At 32.7% G+C, this 22,960-nt stretch overlaps 3 protein-coding genes across 4 annotated transcripts; 2 read left to right on the top strand and 1 right to left on the bottom strand.

Annotated features, from left to right (window-relative positions):
• Window positions 7,126–9,191, top strand: LOC18588462 (transcription factor MYB36). The gene is made up of 3 exons (XM_007012888.2): window positions 7,126–7,773; window positions 7,987–8,116; window positions 8,202–9,191. Exons 1-3 carry the CDS (start codon window positions 7,638–7,640, stop codon window positions 8,833–8,835), a joined length of 900 nt encoding a protein of 299 aa, XP_007012950.2. The 5' UTR covers window positions 7,126–7,637; the 3' UTR covers window positions 8,836–9,191.
• On the bottom strand, window positions 13,614–18,758 carry LOC18588461 (probable LRR receptor-like serine/threonine-protein kinase At4g29180). 2 transcript variants are annotated; one of them, XM_007012885.2, is made up of 12 exons: window positions 18,590–18,758; window positions 17,066–18,218; window positions 16,566–16,704; window positions 16,418–16,489; window positions 16,191–16,262; window positions 16,027–16,107; window positions 15,696–15,841; window positions 15,358–15,575; window positions 15,000–15,126; window positions 14,835–14,897; window positions 14,324–14,543; window positions 13,614–14,136 (listed from the first exon to the last, which is right to left on the bottom strand). In XM_007012885.2, the coding sequence occupies exons 2-12, from the start codon at window positions 18,132–18,134 to the stop codon at window positions 13,698–13,700; spliced, it is 2,646 nt and encodes an 881-aa protein (XP_007012947.2). In that variant the 5' UTR covers window positions 18,135–18,218; window positions 18,590–18,758; the 3' UTR covers window positions 13,614–13,697. The 2 variants fall into 2 exon arrangements, with proteins under 2 accessions (XP_007012947.2, XP_007012946.2); XM_007012884.2 differs by having other exon boundaries at window positions 17,066–18,106.
• On the top strand, window positions 20,027–22,607 carry LOC18588460 (meiotic nuclear division protein 1 homolog). The gene is made up of 10 exons (XM_018126725.1): window positions 20,027–20,141; window positions 20,340–20,420; window positions 20,511–20,627; window positions 20,722–20,760; window positions 20,836–20,943; window positions 21,037–21,099; window positions 21,188–21,239; window positions 21,379–21,423; window positions 21,593–21,672; window positions 22,177–22,607. The coding sequence occupies exons 1-10, from the start codon at window positions 20,139–20,141 to the stop codon at window positions 22,282–22,284; spliced, it is 696 nt and encodes a 231-aa protein (XP_017982214.1). The 5' UTR covers window positions 20,027–20,138; the 3' UTR covers window positions 22,285–22,607.

The raw sequence follows: 22,960 nt of genomic DNA, 5'->3' as shown, positions 1-22,960 counted from the left end.
TGATATGGTTTTGTCAAACGCAAAGCCAAAATCATAAGCACAAATAAAATTAAAATGGGGTTTCGTGTAGTGTGATTTGCCAACAAATCAAGGTTACCGTCAAATCCAAGTAACTGATGTAAAATTTGGAGTGAAAAAGCAATGGAAGTCCCTTTCATGTGTTAATCAATGGTTTCATTAGCTGACTTTTCGCTATTGAACATTTAAATTTAATAAAAAAAAAAGAAAAATGTTCAAACTTATCCCATGGTTTAGGGTAGACTGTTAGGTTTTGTTCGAAAAGATTTGGCTTTATTATGTAATCTAACCTAGAATTTTTGCCTAGAAACAAACAGTTCCGATAGGGAAAATAAAAAGGGTTGTATAATCTGATGCTGATACTTTGATAGAAACAACTAGTAATGTTTAGACTTTTTGGAATTGGGGTTATATGATACTATGCAATTTAGTAATAGCTAATTAAGACAAAGCATGATTTGGGTATACTTCTCTTTATTGGAATAGATTGGGGATATAGAGTAAATTTTTTATTTGGACCTTTTTATAGATTAAAGAATTGTAGAAGTACTTTTAAATGAAAAATTTTCTAGGAATCTTTGGCAGCAGATTAGGTACGAAATGAACAGCATTAATTATTAGCTCCTCTTGGAGTCTTTCTCATTTTCAGTAGACCCGTGGTGAAGTCTCGGTCGTTTATTTTGTTCCTATCATCATGCCGTGTCTTTTAATTGTTTAATTTTTTTTTAAGGTATATTTGGTTCACATAATGAAATATAATAGAAATAGAATAATTTTTTCGTAAAAATAAAATAAGAGAGACATAGTTATTATTTAGTTTAGTTAATGAAAATAGAATATGATAATAATTATTATTATAAATTATTTCAATATTTGATTGATATGAATAGTTTTAAAAATAATTAAAAAATAAGTGATAAATGATAAAAATATAGGTAAAATATTCAACCCCTTAAGTTTTAGTTGAAATTTCAAGTAAATTTATTAGTTTTCAAAGTAAACATCTCATCCAAAAAATGCACAAACTGTTAACAGAGATTAAAAAAAATTAAAACATATATTTTTATTAATTTAAAAATTATTTTTATATTTAGAAAAAAAAAAAACAACCTATTGGTGCTCCCAATGGAAGGGAGCATCAGTGCTCCTTCCGGGGGCAGGGAGGCCCAAATCAGGCTCCCCAAGGGGAGCATCGGTGCTTCCAAGGGAGAGCCAGATTTGGTGCTCCCTTAGGAGTCCTGATCGGGCTCCCCAAGGGAGCACCAAAGCTCGTATCTTGAGAGATTTTTTTTTAATTAATAAAAAATAAAATTATATAATAATAATTTTTAAAATTAATTAAAAGTAAAATTATCTTTTTATTTTTATCATGTCAACAAGTTGACAAAAATATTAACAGTTACACTTACATGTTTAGCAGAAGATAGTTTTTTTGGGGAGGTGTTTATTTTGAAAATTAACGGATTTTCGTGTAATTTCGACTGAAATTTATGAGGTAAGGGTATTTTATCCTAAAAATATTTTTTATTATGGCATAATATACAAAAAACTCTTAAATTATTCAAGAAAATAAGCTCTTATACTTTTATTATGTTCAATAAAATCGTTAACTTTTTAATTTTTATTTTAAGTCAAATAAACCCTTAGTACTAATTATTGACTTAATCAAAATATTATTTGTTATTCTATATCGTGTGACGCTAACATGATATGTTAAAATATCATAACTGATTATGATGTAACATACTAACGTATCATAATTAATGATGACATGATATATTAATTTGATATGATAATATAATTCTATGACATTTTTCACATTCTACATTAGTATCATATTAGTGTCATATGGATATAAAATGACAAGTGGTATTTTTAGTAATAACAATTAATCAATCATTAACAATAAAAACTTATTTGACCTAAAATAAAAGTACGAGAGCTTAATTGAACACAATAAAAAAATAAAAACTTATTTGAATATTATTAAACAGTTTAGAGGTTTATTTGAGCATTATGCTTTTTATTATAATATTTAATTTTTAAATTAAAACATTTATTATTTTAATAATTTATTAAAAATATTAATGAATTGTTATTTGAATTTTAATATGATTATTTATTTTAATTTAAAAAATATTAATGATTTATATTTCATTTAAAATTAAGCTTGTTTATATTAAATTCATTTTAATTTTTTTTCCCTTTTTCTTATCGGCTACCAAAGATGTGGCCGCCATCAAAGAGCATTAATATGCACTCCTTGTAGCCCAATTATGTCAGGGAGAGCCAAATCAATGTTCCTCGTGACAGGATTTGACCGTGGAGTGTCAGATCCGACTATGAGATCTAGTTGGGAAGCCTTAAATTCGACACTTCTAGCGATTGGTTTGGTTAAGGAGTGCTAGATAGGCGCTCTGCATGGTCAAGAAGTGCCAGATCGATGCTTCCCGTCACCACCGTCTTCGCCTTCGTTGGCCTTCGGTGATAAAGGGAATGTAGCAAGAGTCGCAGAAGATGAGAGAGAGAGAGAGAGAGAGAGAGAGAGAGAGAGAGAGAACTTGAGAAATGAAAAAAATTTATATTATATAAGAGTAATTTTTAAAATTCTAAATTGGTATTTTCATCCAATTTATTTTTTTTTATGTCCACCAACTTGGAATAGTCATAAACCATATTTTACTGGAATGACTATTTTGAAGAATAATAATTTCATCGAATTAAATACATTTTTAAGTCAGTAATAAGAATAAGCATAGAATAGTTATTTCATTTCTCCCAATCAAACACACTCTTAAAATCTTACCTCAATGCTCAAAAACTAGGTGGAATTGGGGTAAAGCTTAGGATAATTGATATAGCAAAGTTTTTACTTTTTTTTGTTTTGTTTTTTTTTATATAAGGATTTTGAATTAGTTATACAATAAAAAATAATTCTCTCCAATTTTATTATATTCAGGATTTAAATTCAAGATTTTTAAAGGAGAATCTCATATTTTTATTGTTAAAATAGCTCTTCGGAACTTTTCGCTTTGTTTATAAATTATTAATTAGTGCACTGATAAAGATATTTAGATTTTTAAATGAAAAAAGAAAGAAATACCCGAGAATTGCTTTTGCTATTTTTAGTGAGATTGCTGAAATGGGTTTATACTTTATACTCATCTCAAGTCTTGCAGTTGATGAAGGGAATAGACTTACTAATCAAGGCCCAAAAAGGACTAAAACCATTGAAGAAGAAATTGATTTTGGGCAGTTTTTTTAAGTTAAAATCTTAATATTTGGAAAGATCAACATTTATATAACATTTGAAATTAAAAAAATAAAAAAGAAATCAACATATTTAACAGTTAAATTTCTTGCATTTTCCTTGGGTCACCCTGACCATGTAAAGGAAAGGATAGGGGGCTCCGTCTTGGATAACTGAAATTTTCCTTGATCCAAAAACGAGAAAGAATTATTGCTACAACAACAACCAGTTCAAGCAAGGAACAAAAATAACAGGTTGTTCTAACCAATAACGGTAAACCAACCAACAAACATCAAACTTATCATCTAATGCACTAAAATCTCCCTCCAGCTTCCACAAAGTTGTCGGTATTTCGGGGGGCCCAATTGAGTCCAGAAGAAAGGTTCAAGAGAGGGTAATGGCCCAATATATTCCTCTTTCTAGAAAGCTTCTTTCATTAATTTAAAGCATCTATGAGTTTAGACTACGGACCAATGACTTGGGTCCAACTATACTTTGGTCCAAAGTTTGACTTTACAACCCTCACAATCTAAATCTATTATAATATATCTTTAATACATAGTTTTAGGGGTAGTCCTCCTAGAAAGTTTTCAAAAATGGAAATTCAACATTTCCATTTCGAAAATCCCTTTATTTTCAAATTCTAATGAATATAATATAATGAAAACTATACTAATTTGATGACTAAAATATATTTTAAAAATTTGGCTTTTCACTTTGATCTTCTAATAAACATTCAATCCATTTATTAGATTTTTTTATTATGAAAGTGGCTGTCAAAGGATCATGGTTAAAAATTTGAAAAGTTTCAGTTTCATTGATTTAATCAATTGAATCTTGCTTTGAAGAATTCAGTCAACTTTTGGCTTAAAGGTTAAAAATATGAAAAAAATTCTTTATAATACTTATTTTTAATAGGACGAATATTTTAAAAGTATTTCATTAGGTTGATCAATTAATCAAATCTTACATATTCATATTCAATGTTTAGTTAGTCAAATTCAAGATGACGATAACGTGTCATGTATAATTTGAATTCAAAAACTAAACATTGCTTTTTATTATATGTTTACAAAGAAATTAATACATTTGGTCCTCCAAAACATTTGCTTAATTAGGTTACAAAGCTGCTTTGCGCAAGGGCAGAGCTAGTCAACTTTTGTTGGGGGTCAAAGATGAAGAGGAATAAAGGTTAAAAATTATTAAAACTAATATATTGAATTTAACCAACAAGCAAAAGATTCATAATAGATAATAATTTTTTATAACATGTAAATAAAAAAAAATTTACAATAGTTTTTTAAAAAAGTTGTACTCGACGTTTAAAAAATAAAGTGTGTTTTAGTGGTGAGTTAAAAAGAAGAAAATAAAATAAAAATAAAAAAACAATGCTTATTGGCTCCAACTTCATAATTTGTGCAACCCATTAAGACTTGTATTTATGCATTATGTTGTTGGTTTAAAAATTGATAGAGATTCTCTGTGCTAGTTGGTAAATCAATATTAGAGAATTGAGCTGATTTTTCTTTCGGTATTGATGTATAGTCAAACTGAGGTCTATCTAGTAAGAATGACACACAATGCTTGTTGAGATTTTTTGTAAATCAGAGAGCTATGGAGATTGTGCAAGAGCCATGTGTTTCATAAGGAAATGGCTCAGAGCTTTGGTTGTTCATACTAGTAGACCATTAGATTTTAGGTGTATTCTGTTTCATTATACGCAGTTTATCTCATATTAAGGACATATCCTATATGTTTTTGCTACAATACTACCAAAATGAGGTAACTTTTGTACACATCCATTAAGGAATGAAATTTTATCCAATGCTTTAAAGAAGAAAGAAAGAAAGAGAAAGAGGTGTAGAGAAATAAAGTTGAGTAGGACTTATAATGTCATTTTATTAGTTTTTATTTATATTAATTATTAAATAAAGCATTATTTGAAGGAAATCCAAATATTTATATAATAATTAAAATATTAACAATTTGGGGAAACCACGGCCCTAATAAATATATTATCTTCTATTCTTGATTAAAAAATTTATATAATGAACAAAATATTTTAAAAATTTTGGAGGGCCGTGACTTAACTACCTTCCGCCCCTGGCTTTGGGGTGCCATTTCTTTGTCATTTTATCTTTCTTTAGCACACAAATCATCTGTCAATGGAAAACACTAATTTTCTCTTAAATGTGGCCGATTGTCCTCTTTTTATTTGTTGGAAAATGCCTGATCTGATAGAGAGAAGAGAATACGTGAATAAGGTTAAGTGTATAAAGTTTCTGTTAGCAACTTCCTTAGTGGTCATCTATTTTGCAGAATGTTGACTTGGAACATGGAGAGGAGCCCGTGATTGGAAACTTGGGCCGTAGAAATCCAATTGTAAGAGGCTGCCAATCAATGCTTTAGCACTTTTGGCATGCTGCGGGGTGAATACAGTTGTGAAGTTAGGATTTTGTGTTTGGGGTATAAATAATGTTTATAAAATAGTTATATTAGAAGTTTAATATTTGATAAAAATAAAAAGTAATTTAGATGGAAAAAATTTATGTGAAAATTTTACAAATAAATGTGAAGTACAAAATAAAGACATTTTTTAACAATTATTGCGTGTTAAAATTGGACATATTTAATTGTGATCAACGATCTTTTATAGAGTTTAAGGTATCTATTACTGAATCGATATCAAAACCTCGAATGATTTTATTTTCAATTAAAATGATTAATGAATTTATAAAAAAATAATTTGACCTTCTATTATGAATCTCACTCTTAACGAGTTTCATAATATAAAATGCATCTTTTGATGTTGTAGTGAAAACTGGAAGAATCAAGACAAACCAAATCAATTTGTCAACAAGGAGCTAAACTTTGGATATTATTGTCTTCATTTAACACTTGACATAACTCAAAAAGTGTAAATACATTTTTCAAAACCTGATTATGAAGAATGTCAAGTTTGAATAAATTTAATTGTTAGATGCATTTTATCATGCTAAGTCATCAGGCTAATATTTATTTGTAGAGTTGCAAATACTTTCAATATCAAATGATTCGAAATCATTGTGAGGGTCGAAAAAAGTGCCAAGAGTGAGCAACTTCACCACATTCTCATTAAATCTAGAATCTAATTTTTGCAAGAATGAGTCAATAGCAACTAGAAACAAGTTAATTCGAAAATCGTGCTCAATTATGGCATGATTCTTTTGAAGACAATATTTATCTAATTTATATCTAGCCTCATACTTGAAATCTTAATTTCATATTTCTCACAAAACTTCTTGATTGACACAAGCAAAGGTTTCCATCCGTATTTTCTCAATTGTTGGACATGCTTTTTAGTAAACGATACTAAATGAATTGCATTAAGTATGCCTTAAGACTTAAGTTGTAAAGCTTTTAAGAGATCATTTGCTATATCCAATAACTCTCTTATAAGGTGTAAGATAAACACAAATTCAAATGACATATTAATATGTTATAAAAATTATAAAATAAGGAACAAAATTATAAAATTATTATAGAGATAAAATTATAAAATTTTTAAAAAATAAGAATATTTTGTAAAATTATTGTAAAAATAAATATTGTTATAAAAATTTTAAAAATTTTGAGAGACAGGCCCTACTAGCCCCCCTCCCCTCCGGCTTTGGGTGGATGGCAATCATCGGGTTAATGCAGTTCGCCTCACTCCAATGTGTTTGTAACAACAAAAGCAGAAAATTTCAGGTTTAAAAGGACATCCTTATTTAGGCTGTAGACAGACTGATGTTCCCCTTTGAATACTAGAAATAATATTTTTAACTATTTTCAATAAGTATTTATAAATACCAATCAACTTTGATTTTTTCTAATGTAGAATTCATCTGGAAGCTAGAGAGAAAAGTAGAGTGAATTGATTAATGTTAGCGAGGACGAAGCAAGGCATTATTGATTCTCACAGAAATGGGCAATATTGAGGGGTCAAGCAGAAACCGCGTGAAAATTAATCAAATGTAAGAGTACTTCACATTGTTTGAGTCATATGCGTATGTAAGCAAAAAAACTGCCAATGGGTTTTGCAGCTGACAGCAAAAGCATGAAATCTCCGTGTTCTCTCAAACACCTGCATTGACTTGGCTCTCAAACAAAAGAAATCAATGCTCGGGAAACAACATTTGCAGAAAATTATCCTATTGGTTTTTTAGTATGAAAGAGTCAGAAAAAGTCAAGTTTCGTATCCAGCTTTAAGAATAGGACCATATCATAACGCATACCTAACCATCATCCGTAGCTCAAGCATTTCTCTTAACCTTCTCTGTCTCTCTCTCTCGGTTTTTCTTTCTTCTTTGCTCTTGGTGAGGTTGAATTTGTGTGACTAAGGGGTTCAATGGGGCGAGCTCCATGCTGTGACAAAGCCAACGTGAAAAGAGGGCCATGGTCACCCGATGAAGATAACATCCTCAGAAACTTCCTTGAGAAACATGGGACTGGAGGCAATTGGATTGCTCTGCCCCGCAAAGCAGGTCTCTTTCCTCTCCTAATCATCGATCTATACTTCTTTCTTAAACCTCGGGGTCAACGCGAATGATGATTTTCTTCGAAACCAAGCGATGAGATCTTGTTCATGAAATATTTAATTTAATTTCATGGCATGTATTTGCATCTCAAAGCAGACTATATCTTATATATGTACTTTTGTTTCTGTTTGTTGATAATTAATTTCTATATTTTCTTAGGGCTTAAACGCTGTGGCAAGAGTTGTCGGTTAAGGTGGCTTAACTATCTCAGACCAGACATCAAGCATGGAGGATTTACCGACGAAGAAGATAACGTTATATGCTCTCTTTATAATAGCATAGGAAGCAGGCGAGTGCCAATTCAACACCTAAATCTTTAGCTAATTTTCTTTTCGATTATATCTGAATAACTTTACACTATGTTCTTGGTTTAGGTGGTCTGTTATAGCTGCCCGACTGCAAGGAAGAACTGACAATGATGTAAAGAACTATTGGAATACCAAGTTGAAGAAAAAGCTGTTGGCAGGAAAAGTTGGACTCAACAAAACTAGCAACAATGAAATAACCACTGACAGCTCTACCAGTAATCTCAACTCGGGACAATTTTCTGCTTCAATTCCTTCTGAAGCTGAAGCTCGTGCTAATGGGAATTCAGATTACTTGAATGCAAATGGCAGTCCATCATCTTCATATATGACAGAAATGAATCACCGACAAAATTATGATTATCCCGGTTTAATCTTGAACCAAATTGATCAGTTTCCTCTTCCAGGGCTCATGGAAGTTCCAGACTATAGCACGAGTACAGCCAACAACAATTACAATATGTCATCTTCTCAAGAAGTTTCAAGTCTTTCCAATTCATCTTCCTTTCCCATGGAGAACATGAGTTTTGCTACTAATTGGTCGGGCAATGGAGGTGCGGAAGATCAAGGAATCATACTGGACCTTGATTTTGAGGGCCCTCACTATCTTTTCAGTGGCTCTACCTTCCAAGCTAAAAGTAGTGAAGAAGATGCTCCATGCTTTGGGAACTTTCAATCTACAGCTTCTCTGGCTAACAGTTAACCCTAATGTAATCCATATCAATGTTGAACAGTTGAAGATGGGAAAAAGCTTTTTTTTTTTAATAAAAGAGAAATTAAATAGTGGTAGAGTTAGGGACATAGTGGAGACAATAACTTTTATAAGTTATAATTAGATGTTTACCAGGCTATGTTATGTTATGGTGGAAACAGGAAGTGTTCAATGTAACTAGTACTAAAGTTAAACTGGTGGAAAGTATGAAATCAGCAGCTTGTAATTAATTAGTCATGTGGGGTGTACTATTTCCCACTATACTGTTTATGGGGCTTCTTCGTCAGTGGAGCCTCAGTTTTACCAAGCTTTGCTTGATTGCTGAGGTGAAATGTTCATGAGTTTGAGGGAACGCAGTCACCGGAACTGGTGCGTATTAGCTTCTGACTGGTCAGTCGTCACGAAAGTTGCATTGGTTTAGCCAATTCAAAGTTGAAGAAAAACGTCTCCATCTGTCAGTGATCACATACAGCCGATGCATGATACACCCCCACTCATTTTTTTTTTAGGATAATTTTCATTTTCTTTTTCTGGTCTTTAGAGAGTCATCGAAATCAGTTTTTTGTAAGTACACATCATACTGCGATTGGCTACCCAAGTTCTCAAGCAAGACTAGTTTTTAATAGGAGATGGACCCAAATGGCTGTTGCCATGGAAGGTTGATTTTATGTCGTTTTCTGTCCATATGAGTCAATGATCGATATGCATGCATGTGATGTACACATGTAACAAATTCGGGGTGGAGTCAGTCATGCATCATCAAATAACAAAACTATGACATTTTCTTTTATCAACATTATTACTATTTGATTCGATTGGTCTGACTATTCTTCACCTTTAGGGCTGCTACTGTTTGGAAAATCCCTAAAACCCATATCGAATCAATATATTCGACATTGTCTAAGCCTCACAATCATCTTGGCACCATTTAAGCTACCATATATACTACACATATCCGCTGCAACTCCCGGACCCCGCCTTGTGGGAGTGGTGTACTCAATTCCTAAAAATCTGTATAAATATATTATTTAATTAGAATTTTATATAATCAATGACAATAATGAATTCATTGTTGTAATTTTGTAGGGAAGAGATTAAAGATTTTAGTAAATTTATCAAAAAGTTATTTATATATTAATATTTAAATATTAAAAGATAAAAAAATTTCTTCCTATAATTTAAAATTTTATTAAAAAAAATTAAAATTTAAACTAATCTTCCCGTCCCTCCAAAAAAATTCAATTCTTACTGTTGAGACTTGTAGTCAGGCTTCTTTTTCTCAATCTTCGATTACGTTTTTCATTCTCTTAAAACAACTTATCTAGTAATTTTTAACTCAAATTAAATTTTTAAATATTTCGTGTGTAAATGTTTTTTGATTAATTTGATAATTTGGGACTCGAACAGAATCTAATTAATAAAAAATAATATTGTATGTCAAATAATATTTTAAAATTATAAATTTTTTATTTATTTATTTTGTAGATATATTATTTGATTATTTGATTTTTAAATTTAATTTTATATGATTTATAGATACTTATACTTAGTTTTGATTAATAAATAGAAACTTTTCAAATTGTTAGTTATTGATATCACTCATAAAAATTTATGGGTCCGACCAATCCATAGCTTATTTTAACACAAAAGCTTCAAAAGTTTTGCCAATATATTTTTCATCAAGGAGTCAAAATTCTACTGCAGTAGTTAAGATTTTTTTTCCTTCAGGCAAGCTTAGTGTAAGCCATAAAATTAAGAGTAGGTTTTCTGATAAATCGGTGTCCATTACCTAGCTAAACCCAGAAAATTTTACCAGAGAAAAACATTATAGAAATTACTTATCAAGGGCAACTTTCAGCAGTCAAGTCGTGAATTATGGCCTCAAAGGATGCCAAATTTTCTAAAGTACTCATATATTCCTTTATCATCCTCCTGAATGAAGTCTGCCGCCGACGAAATTTGAATACACATATCCCAAAGTTTTTCTTATCCTTCTCTTCAAAGCCAATTATATAAGAAATAATTATCAGTGGTGGAAAAATCAAGAGAATGACTGTTTTGGAAATTCATCCCCAACAAAGTTTCTAATGTAGCATCAAAGTTATTTATTATAGCCACATTCTTCAAACTCCTGACTTTAATTTCATAGTGGAAGAACTTTAGTTTTCGTTATGGAGTGATCAGGATGAACGAAAACCCAAAGTCCTACAAGTCAAAAGGCTGGTGGGGTTAGAATGTTTGAAGGCTCTATCTGTTATTAATAGGAAATGTGATAGTCTCCTTCTCGTGGATCAGTCTTACTGTGTTTGCTTCATTTTTAGCAGTTCAGTTTGACTTTGAAGTAGACAAACTGTGACCACAACAACAACTTGCAGCTACTTTGCCTCGAGTCAATGCTGTAGACCCCAACTCTCTTTGTCTAGCCTTCCCCACTTGGAAGTTGGACCCTGCTTTCTTGAACTTTCCCTTGCTCCACACTATCCTAACAATATACAACAAAAAGCAGAGAGACAAACAACTTTCTTTACTTCTGCTGTGTTGCTTCTTTTACCCTCCTTGATATACTTTGATTGTTTTCTCAAAAATTTGTTGTTGCATGTGTTGCACCTTTATGTCACGGTGAAGTATTGATCCGCACAATGCATGAACTTGTTTGACTTGACTTAATGTGTGATCGTTTTTCCTTCTTTTGAAAGAAAAATTAAGACACATGTGAACGTGGAAAGCAGGGTTACACATTGATTTTTTTATGCATCTCGGAATCGTCATTTATGTTATATAACTACCACCTATTTAACTTTTAAAACAGATATCTAACTTCAATCAATTATTAATAAATAAAGTGGTCCTTAATATATTTATGTATCCCAATATCTCTAACTTTAGCATATGTGTAATTTTTTTATCATCACTCTAATACTTACTCTCATATTAGATATAACAGATCTAACACGTAACAACTCATCATAGAAAGCACTATTGCGAAAGAGATAATAACAGAGTAGCACTTGTTTTGATATCATGTTTAAATTTTATGACACGCATTTAATTTAAAATCATTTCACAATAAGAACAGTGATTCTTATTATATTTATGTACCAACAATACTACAACTTGATATATGAATAATTTTACCACTCTAAAACCACCATGACTTAATAGTATTTCAAATATTTTTAAGGCTTTTTAATTTGAGCGAAAAAGTAATTTTAATATAGTTAGATATCATGTGATTCTAGTAAAATTTTTGTGCCTTGTATATATGATGAATTTGAAAAGGTTGAAAAAATGTAGAAGACTTGCATCTGGTGTAGCAAAAATTATTCAAGGAAGAACTCCATCTAATTAAAAACTTTTAATTATAATCAAGAGATGGGAACTAGATCATATAAATTAGATGCTAAGACTTGGGGGACTATTTAGCGCTTCTTTACGAAGGCAGCTGATTAAAGGACAATAAATTGGCATTGTGGGTAATTAAACCTTTTGAATTTTGAGATTTTGTTTTCTTTCCCAAATTTATCAATGGTGAAGGAGAGATTGAAGAGAGAGGGGAGCAGAGGGACCAATTTGCTTTTCAGGATTATTAATTATAAGGTTCAATCTGATACGTTGAATTGTGAAAAGTCCTTTTTTTCTAGCGTAGCCCTGTGTATATATACTAGTATACTAGCCTTCCATTTATCTTTAATTTAACGCACTGCCTCCGGATTTGTTTGACCAGTCGTTAATCTTTTCCACGTGCAGGCACGCGATAAAGTTCCTGGAGAGACCAAGAATTCTACAACATCTGAGTCAATGTGTTTGAAATATTTACCGCATTTCGTATACTATATTCACATTTATAGATATATTCGCCATGTGAATTTGACTCTTGAAGCAGCCATGATCCATTGTATGGACATATTTGATACTAGTTTCCACAAGGCATACAGAACAGAAGCTTCGGTTATGGCTGTCAAGCGTTTTCGTCACGCCCTATGTAACCATAAGAATTCATTCTCCCAACCAAGGGGCCTAGGATTCTTTTGAAATTACCGGCATGGGAAACAAGATTAATTGGATATCTTTTGAAGAATAAATATTCAACTCAGAACTAATTAGTAATAATTATAAAGAGTCAAGATTATTGTTTTGAAGATCCTAAAAAGCAAATGATTAGGCAAACTTTCAACTAATAGCATTATTTTTCCAAGGAAACGATCACCTAAACTACATGTTCAGACTAAAAAGGCTCAGCTCTTGTGAATCCATCTGCCCTAAATATATGAACGCCTTGACGTTTGTATGTTGTTTGAGACTTCCAAGGAATGCTCCCAGTTTCTGAAACAGACATCCATTTACATGATGGGAATCTCAAAAGCTTGATTCAATATCACTTGGCTGTACTTGCATGACTCCAAGTCAACTAAAGACTCATATTTTATTCTTGTGGTTGTGTGATCATCTCTAATCTCTTTCGCTAATTATATGTTGTCCCCCAGTTTGAAATGGGGGTGTCCCTTTGGGTAAGTCTTTTTATAAACTTTGTCAAGTCAAATTGGCGGAAATTAGCCTGGAGGGGAGGGGGTTGTCAATTTCAATAACATCTGCAATGGGGATGCCTGTGATGAACTTGGAAAATAAATATAATTTATACCAATTTTGAACTGTCATGTCATTTAAAGGACTGAAACAGAAACAATGAAAATTAGAATCAAGACCACGTGATTTGACTAACTTTTTTTTATTGGATAATTAGTTATTTGAAAGAAATTTCCAGTTTGATCTCTAGTGCAAATCATGCTGTTCATTGTTAGTTTGCTTGAAACAAGCTTCTTCAGCTACTAAAAAAGTTGTAGAAATATCGAATGCTACCTTGCAAATGGAATAGTAATGGGTTCAGTGACAGTGCTAATGGAAGACATTTCAGTTGAATTGTATGATCCTACGTAAATCTCCTCACTGAACCCTTGCGTTCTTTCCCTATTGTGAGACAACTCCATGTCCAAGCACTGTTTTAGCTCTGTTAACACGGAGCTCATTGCAGCTCTATGAACGGAACTTGGTGTAGTGCTTGCCATTGCCACGTCCAAAGCTTTCCAGACAGAATTCACATCAAACTCTCCATGCAGCCTTTGATCAACAATACTTCCTATATCCCCTCTTTCGATCAGAGGACTCACCCATTGAATTATATGCATTGATTCATCTTTCCTTATGATTGCATGCTGTCCAGTGATCAGCTCCAACAGGACCACCCCAAAACTATAAACATCACTTTTCTCATTTAACCTCCGAGAACTGTAGTACCTGGACAAATGGGGAAATGTTCAACATTTCATCTAAAAATTTGAGAATTCTTTTTTGTTTTTTTAACCTTCTTAAATATTAACATTAATTCTTCACCCATGACTGATATAGTGACTGCAACTGCTTAGGAAGTTAATATTCAAATATTTATCCAAAGAGGGGAAAAAGGGGGAACGGTGACACGTACTCTGGATCTAGATATCCTCTGGTACCCATAACTGTAGTTTCTACATGACTCTGGCCATCACTGGGAAAATCTACATGACTCTGGCCATCACTGGGAAAATCCCTGGACAGACCAAAATCTGCTATTTTAGCATCCATGTTTTCACTTAAGAGAATGTTGGCTGTCTTCACATCTCTGTGAATTATGGGTGGTTTGCATCCATGATGTAAGTACTCCAGACCTGCAAATCGAAAACTTACCATCCTGAGTTTAGTAAATTAAGCCCAAAAAGCTATTGGAACTTTGATTGATAAAAACTGCAGACCAAATGAGCAAAAAGATGCAGTTTATGGAAAATTGGAGCATATATTGTCACTATTGTGTTAATAGGTGAAAATTATTCATTTATTGATTTACAAGCTCGGAAACTTTTTGTTACAGTGTCCTGTTTATGCTCAATCAAGAAGCTGAAACAACATGTGTTTTGCCATGGTGCCATTGGGGCAAGTACGCATTTTGACACTGTACAAACCTTGTGCTGCATCTATTGCTATCCGGAGTCTCATTTCCCAACTCAATGAATTTGAACTTCTATCTGCAAGCATTAAGTTGTCATGTATCTTCATGGGCATGCATATAAACTAAGGAATGATATATAGCCTTTACATATGCAGATTATGAAATAAAACAAGCGTACATGAGAGGTAATCCTTCAAGTTTCCGTTAGCCATATACTCATAGATGAGTGCCATATTGCTTCCATCATCACAATATCCAATGAAGGAGACCAGGTTCCCATGATGGACTCTCATCAAAAGCTCAGCCTGCAGATTCACAAAAACTCATAGGACTCTAGTTTATGGTAGAGCATTTGCATTTCTTGAATTTAATTCTTAACAAGATGGAGAACAAACATTAATATTTGGAGAAATTGTTTATTATTTCCAGGACCAGAAACAGAAATTTATTGGATTTCTTTTCTGGCTGTAGAAGTCAGTTTTATCAGATTGCTTAGCCAACCACAAAAGAAAAGCAATACGAGAATAATTACATGCCTCAGTTTTGAACTCTTTTGACCCTTGGGTTGATGAAGGAGAAAGAATCTTTACAGCAACTTGAGTGCCATCTTTCATGTCTCCACGATACACAGTCCCAAATCCTCCCTTCCCAATGACATCTTGAAAGTTTCTAGTAATGTTTAAAACCTCGGCATAGGTAAACTTCCGCTTCTTCGATGGCAATGGTCTTCCTTCACCATTGGATGAATCAGCCTCTGCCAGGCAAGTACAAACAAAAACATAGCTTCAGAATGCAGTATGGAATTTGATAGAAAGTTAGATCTTGATGAAATTCATGCCTGAACAAGGATTTTTATGACACAGTTTAAAATTACCTGATTTTCTTTTTCTTCGTAGTCTATACAACATAATCAAAGCAACAGACAGCACCAGAGCTGATAACACTGATGCAACTACCGGAACAACAATTTTCTTCTTGTTTTTGCATGAACCTGAGCCACAACGGTTCTGTTCATCCACTCTGGAATCAAGGAAAAGGTGGTTAGATTATGTTCTACATGTGTCCATCTTGCTTCAGTACATTGTTTTACATCATTAAGTATCAGAATTTCAAGCATTCTCTTTTCCTCCTAAACAATAGCACTTGTAAATCAAAGAAGATGAAGGAAGGCATAAATATCTTCTAGCAGATATGGAAATACAAACCTCAGGTTAAGAAGTCCAGCCCTTGCTCTCACTACAAGCTCTGTAGGAACATAACCTGAGAGCCGGTTGCCTTCTAGATTCCTACAAAGGCATAATGTAATTATTGTTACATTCGTTTGTTCTTAATTGTTTTACTATTACACTCCTAATGCTCCATAACTTACAGGAACTTCAGAAATTTAAGTTCTTTCAGAAACTCAGGAACTGGTCCAGTTAAGTGATTCTTTGACAAATCCCTGGCAGAAAATATTGCATAATAAACATTGGGAGCTATGAGAAAGTCTTGTTAAGGATCAGTGCAGAAATATATTTCATACTATGAGAACGTCTTGCTCAGGAACAGTGCAGAAATAAATTTCAACAATATGAGTGCTACGACATGTATACTTACAGGGACTCCATTGATGATAGGTTACCAAATGAGGCAGATATCATGCCACTTAATCCCCTTGAAGTCAAGTTACTGCTAACATTGTGAAAGAAATTATTAACACCGAATGAATTTCAGCAGGAGGAAAGGGTATTGCTAGAAAACTCACAGAGAAATGATCCGAGGAGGAAGTGAAACACTGTAGTTGCATTTCAGACCTTCCCAGCTATAATTTTTTGGTCCACAGGGATCCCCCACCCAGCTTTTATTTACTTGATATGTTCTTTTGATATCAAGGACAGCATCAGCTGTGTGGAAGGATTTATTAAAATTACAAGGGTGTGAACTTCAGCTTTCAAATTTGAGCAAATGAAAAGGCAGAAGATATAAAATGCAGCATCAAAATCTATCCGAGGATTTTCTGGATACCTGATTTTGATTAATCCTAAAACATCATAGTAGGATAAACATGCTATCTACATAGCTATAGCAGGTAACTAACTCAGCCTAAAGCAGAACAAGGCAAGGTAACTAACCAAAAGCAATAACAGAATAGTGAAAAGTTAATCAGCTAATACATCCAAGCAATCCCTATTTTATATTACCAAAAAAAAAAACTAAGGTAAAGTATTGCATTTCATTCATCTAATAAAGTTGCAGAAATCATACCATCTTCAGAAAATGTTGGCAATTCCTCCAGTTGTTTGGCCATGTAAATCTCAATGGCATTCAGAATAGGTGGAAGGGTTGCATCTCGTGTTCTATATATAGAAATTCGATGTTCTTTCCCTATAAAGGCTTCTGAGTTAGATATTGTTGCTGCATACAGGTAACGAGGAGCTAAAGGTCCAAACATTAGAGACCCATTCCAGGATATATTGAATTTTCTTGTTTGGTTTTTCTCAAGCTGCTGCACTTCAGCAAAGTACATGTAAACATAAAATTTACTACTGTCTTCATCAGATGTCCACGATAATTCCAATGGATCACTAGCATTATGAGGCATTGCAGCTGTGCGAATGACTTGTAATGGAGCTTTGTATCCATTTTCATTACTGTTAATTGCCGAAGAGGTGCTAACCATATCCCAAGAAGCAGAGTTGTATGGAGACCAAATGCGATCATAGATATCATCACTACTATATCGACCAGTTCCATTTACATAACCAATGTCCAATCTTTTGAAGAGTACTAATGAAGCAGTGCTCCCAAATTCTGTACTATAAACGGAACTATTTAGTGGCCTAAGCTCCAATGCTGATATAAAAGGAGTTCCGAGACCTTTATTCACAAGGCAAACACTTACGGTATCTGATACCGCAGCACTGATAATCTCTGTCGTTACAACGTTAGAAGCATTCCTGAATTTAACAACTGACCAGAGATTAACATCAAGATAAAGATCAAATTCCGGGAGCTTATCTTCACCATCATAGTTTCCATACAAGAACGAGGCTCTAATCAAATATAAACTGCCCTTTCGGCCACCTGTAGGCGCTAAGGTATAACAATTCTTGTTCCCATATGGAAAACTCCTAAGATCTGAAAGTGGCAGAGCTAGGTTTGGATTGTTAGGGTACGCATACTTAGAAGAAATGTTCTTGTTGATCCCTGTGTCTATGTAAGCTCCATCTGATGCATAACTTATGCCAGTATCATAGTCTATGTAGTTGAAATTCTCAGGTGAGCCGCAATCAATGCTTATGTACCCTGAAGAGAAGAATTTCCATGATTTCATTAAAATGAACTTGTTTTCTCTTTCTGTTTACTAACACAAGCTCTATCATCTAAGTTTCTTCAAATTTGAACTAGGAAATTGATCCTGAACAATCAAAAGTAACAGTTTTAAGCTAATCATTATGAATCATGTCATACTTCTTTAGGGTGGTGAATCTAATTCTAAGATCCAATCCTACAAAAACAACTCTCTTGAAAAAGACAAGTTAAAAAGGAAATATCACAGAGATTTAAACAGAAGTTCTATGTCTATCTCTTGTTTTGTTGGCCCTTATGTTATTATGCATCTCTCTTTATTCAAGCTTTTCGGTTTTGTCATACACCTTGCTTAGCTTGTGTGATTCATATTGCTGCTTTATGCAGTTTATTAATGAAATCTATATCTTGGCTGAGCAAAATAAAGAAAAGAAGTTGTATGTCTATGCTAACCATATTCGTCCAGGAGAACTTACTAACCTGTTTGGAGTTGCCCATGGACGAAAACAAGAGCAGCAAGGGAAAGCAATAATGGAACAAGGAAGCCGAGAGACATCTTCCTTTCTCTGTCGAGGTGAATGAGACTAATGCTGAAATTATGAAGATAAGTTTTAGAGAACATAAAAAACGGAAGCAAGCCTTTGCTGACTTTCGCTTAGATTCATTCATTTGTTAATTTTGAATTTTTTAATGTGGAAATAATTAAAAATTTATAAATAATTTGTAATTTATGTGAATGAGATTCTTAGTGGCAAAATATATATATATATATTATATATATATATATATATATATATATATATATATTAAAAAAAAAAGTGGGCATGCAAGTTGTTACAACTTGTGAAAATTCAAAAGTCCAAACTTCATTTACACTTTTCTCATGATTGCAATTGTTCTCGAATTAACTTATCGATATCGGTTATTAATTACGTTCAATAAAATAATTAAAATATTTATAATTTGAAATGAATCTATTTATTCACACTTGAGGGTATTTTTATAGTTTTATTAACAAAATTAATAACTCAACTTCTTTAGAAAATAGAAGTTTTCCACAAAATATTAATTAAAAAAAATTCACTAGATACTAATTAAAAGAATTATAAGGTGTGAAAGAAGTAAAATTTACAAGGAGTATAATTAAGGTTTATCTAATTTAAAATCATAAAAAATGATAGTAGTATTAAGAAAGATAAATAGTAATACCTACATAATTATTAAATTGAAATACAATAATGAAATAAGGAAGTCGAGAGACATTTTCCTTTCTCTGTCGAGGTTATATTACAGAAGTCGTTGTCATTTATCATGTTAATATTAAAAAGAAAATTTGATTTTTTTTTATTTTTTTGTTTAAAATTTGAAGATTGAAACTCATAAAATATAATTTTTTATGTTTTAACTCAAAAAAATAATAAAATAAATTTTTTAATAATTAATTAAAATTAAACTTATAAAAAATATATCGACTGTATCATTCGATATGTTAAGATATGTATTGTGTATTTTATGATACGGTTTCGATATTTAATAAAATATGATATAATTATAAATAGATATTTTTTTTACAAATATCATATTACATTATATGTATTACGTATCATATAATAATGATAAATATAAATATTTATTTATTTAATAAAAAATAGCATAAGAAGAGTGACATGACACTATCTTTATTAATCCATGGACTATAAATAGTAACGTTTGATAGTCGTTGCTGATTAGTAGAAAGCCTCACGGATCAATAGGCTACAGCTCCTACATGAACAATCAATTTATAGAATTATACTAGTATTTAAAAAAAAATAAAAAGAAAACTGAAAACCCCAGAAAAAAGTAAATATGTAAAATTGCAAGGGTATTGGAGTAAACTTGACCGTCCAATACCAACAGCAGTGACAAATTCCCGCCAAAAGAGCACACGCTTTATCTGGAGCCTTATTTCAAACACCGTTCCTTTGATTACCGGTCTGAGTTTCCGATTTTGGCTGAGTCTCCTTTCAGAAAAAGGATCGTCGTCGCCATGGTAATTTCGACCCTCTAGTTTTTCTTTTCTGTGATTTTCCTTCATTTTCTCAGCTGCCAAACATAGATATAGTTGAATCTAACCTTGTTTTAGTTTTAAAGTTATAATCTGCTTTAAACTTGTTGGTAGATGGTAATTTCCTATGGAAAATGAACCCCCTAACATTTTAAGATTTTTAATTTTTCAACTGTGATTCAGTCAAAGAAACGAGGTCTTTCATTGGAAGAAAAGAGGGAGAAAATGCTCCAGATATTTTATGAATCCCAAGACTTCTTCCTTGTGAGTATATCAGTTATTAAAAAATTGTTGTTAAATAGCTCTAAATACCGAAATTTTTGTTAATTTCATGCAACTTTTCAATGGTTTTAGCTTAAGGAGCTTGAAAAGTTGGGTCCCAAGAAAGGTGTAATTACCCAATCTGTCAAAGATGTTGTCCAAAGTCTGGTGGATGATGACCTCGTTTCAAAGGACAAAATTGGAACATCCGTAAGTACAAATTGAATGCATTACCATTCCCAAATTCATAGTGAGAAATTTCTCTCTATATCCAGGTAATTAATTGCACTTATGATGAATCTAGGTATACTTTTGGAGCCTTCCGAGCTGTGCTGGAAATCAGGTGGTCTTGTTTTCGAGCATACCTTTCTATCTTATTATAGTTTTCATCTTAATATTGATGTAAGCATTTGAACAGTTGAGGAATGTGCGGCGGAAACTGGAGTCAGATCGCCAAAGCAGTAAGAAGAGGTTCACAGAACTTGTTGATCAGTGTAATGAATTAAAGAAGGGGCGCGAAGAATCTGTAAGCATAAGTTTGTTCAATCACTTAACATTTCAATTTTGTTTTTAGGGATGACTGTTGGATATAATATCTCAAATTTTGTGCATTTATCAGGAAGAAAGAGAGGAGGCCTTGGCTGAATTAAAAGCTATCGAATTGAAGTATAATGAGCTTAAGGTTGAATTACATTTATATCTTTTGTTGTGTATCAAGAAAATATATAGCGTCTATTCAAGTTTGTGACAATCATGGTCTAAATTGTCAGGAGGAGATGGGACAGTATGCAGACAATGATCCAGCTGCATTTGAAGCAATGAGTTTAGTGCTTATTTTGCATTGATACTTGGAGTGATAGTTTCCTTATGAACCTCTCATCTTTGAGATTCAGCATTGTCTGAGTGTTTTCTACAGTTTAATAAGTTCAAAGCCCACTGATCATTTATTTAATGTTGGCAGAGAAAGCAATTGAAGTTGCTCATGGAGCAGCTAATAGATGGACAGGTTCTTACCTTTCGCATAACGGGTTTCCTTTTCTTTTTCTCCTTTTTATGAGCCACATAGATGTGTATACGTGCGCTTTTACTGTTATGCACAATGTTTGTTGGTCATCTTGATTAAATTGGAGTGACATTCAATATATTTTTTAATCATAATGGCAATATTTATACAGACAACATCTTCACTCTGCGGCAATGGTGCTCAAACAACTTTCCTGAAGCCAAAGAGCAGCTAGAACACATGTACAAGGAGGTATATGGTTTAGTTTCCTCTTTAAGCATAAGCACAAAGTTATCATATGACATGCGAATATATCCAACCACCACTGCAATGGTATCCCTTCTATTTATTGCTGTGTTCAATAGTATCTCTAGGGTGCACTAACCAGTGGGAAATGCTCAAATCCAAATCTCTGACAGTGAATTAAATCCAATGGAAATTTGTTGGGTGTGGGGAGTCACACATGACACAGAAAGCTCTGTCTATGGCTGCCTTAATTCATCATGTACCTTAGTTTGTGGGCATAGAACCAATGAAACTGAATAATTTTAGACTTTATAGTTAAAAGAGAAGGCCTTTTACTCTGTTTTGGCCACTTCTCATTTAATCAGACTGATGTGCATATTTCAGAATATTTTTTACAGAATGACCGCTCTGTTTTTCTTATTGAACGTATACTTGTTTCTAGGCTAGTCCTCTTGTTAGACTTGTTTCAATTTGTGCACTAAAGATAATGCTTTTCAAATCTTACTCCAGGTAGGAATTACAGATGATTTTGATTATGTGGAGTTGTCACAAGCCATTCCACTCCGTGCAGTTGGTGATCAGATGCTAGAAAGACAATTCTCAAATGATATCATGTAGATCATCTTTCTCCTAAGTGGACACCCTGTCTGCAATAACATCTTTTCCCCCAACATTAACAACTGCTGTCTTGATCAAACCATAAGAGTGGCCAAGATGAAAATGGGTTCATCTAAGGCTTACTTGAAGTAAACATGACTCCCAAGACTAAGTTGGTCATAAAAATTGTGTATGAGTTGTTTAATTCCGAGTTTGACTTGGGTAGGAACAAGAAATTTCCTTTTGTTGATGATTTGCTCTAACTAGATTCAATTGCTTCTAAGCTTTCAAAGTGTGTTCCCTAACAATTTGCACTTGATTTATAGCTTCTTTGCCCAGTTCAATTATAAGGTCAGAAGATTTAAACTTTGCACCTTGATCTTTCATTAAAAAGGAAACAACTGTTAAATAAAAAATTAAATTGTTATCGAATTCGTTGTTTACAGAAGGAATATATTTGTATGAAGTTGCAATTAAACGCATAGGTCCAAAACGTAAGGCAACGGATGCAGCGAAATACGATGCCAAAATCGCGGTGGCGTGTTTGGGGGTACTTCCATCCCACCCCATCCCATGTTGATATCGCCGCCCAAGGCCAAGGCCAAGGCAGAGCAGAATCCTCTTTGAATTTTGAAAACCAACAAACATCAATGTAACAGATTATTAAAAAGAAACGAAAAAAAAATCAAAACTCAAT

Source organism: Theobroma cacao, chromosome 9 (genome assembly GCF_000208745.1).
Source record: "Theobroma cacao cultivar B97-61/B2 chromosome 9, Criollo_cocoa_genome_V2, whole genome shotgun sequence".
NCBI classification, from domain to species: Eukaryota; Viridiplantae; Streptophyta; class Magnoliopsida; order Malvales; family Malvaceae; genus Theobroma; species Theobroma cacao.
This window is presented reverse-complemented; position numbering and strand designations above follow the sequence as displayed.

Coding starts and splice junctions, on each gene's coding strand:
- LOC18588462 (XM_007012888.2), top strand. CDS start 7,638: ATGGGGCGAGCTCCATGCTGTGACAAAGCCAACGTGAAAAGAGGGCCA. Junction 7,774..7,986: donor TGCTCTGCCCCGCAAAGCAG/GTCTCTTTCCTC, acceptor ATATTTTCTTAG/GGCTTAAACGCTGTGGCAAG. Junction 8,117..8,201: donor TATAATAGCATAGGAAGCAG/GCGAGTGCCAAT, acceptor TTCTTGGTTTAG/GTGGTCTGTTATAGCTGCCC.
- LOC18588461 (XM_007012884.2), bottom strand. CDS start 18,731: ATGTTCTCTAAAACTTATCTTCATAATTTCAGCATTAGTCTCATTCAC. Junction 16,705..17,065: donor GCCAACATTTTCTGAAGATG/GTATGATTTCTG, acceptor CCTTCCACACAG/CTGATGCTGTCCTTGATATC. Junction 14,137..14,323: donor AGAGGATATCTAGATCCAGA/GTACGTGTCACC, acceptor CCATTTGTCCAG/GTACTACAGTTCTCGGAGGT.
- LOC18588460 (XM_018126725.1), top strand. Junction 20,944..21,036: donor AGAAGGGGCGCGAAGAATCT/GTAAGCATAAGT, acceptor TGCATTTATCAG/GAAGAAAGAGAGGAGGCCTT. Junction 21,673..22,176: donor TAGAACACATGTACAAGGAG/GTATATGGTTTA, acceptor ATCTTACTCCAG/GTAGGAATTACAGATGATTT.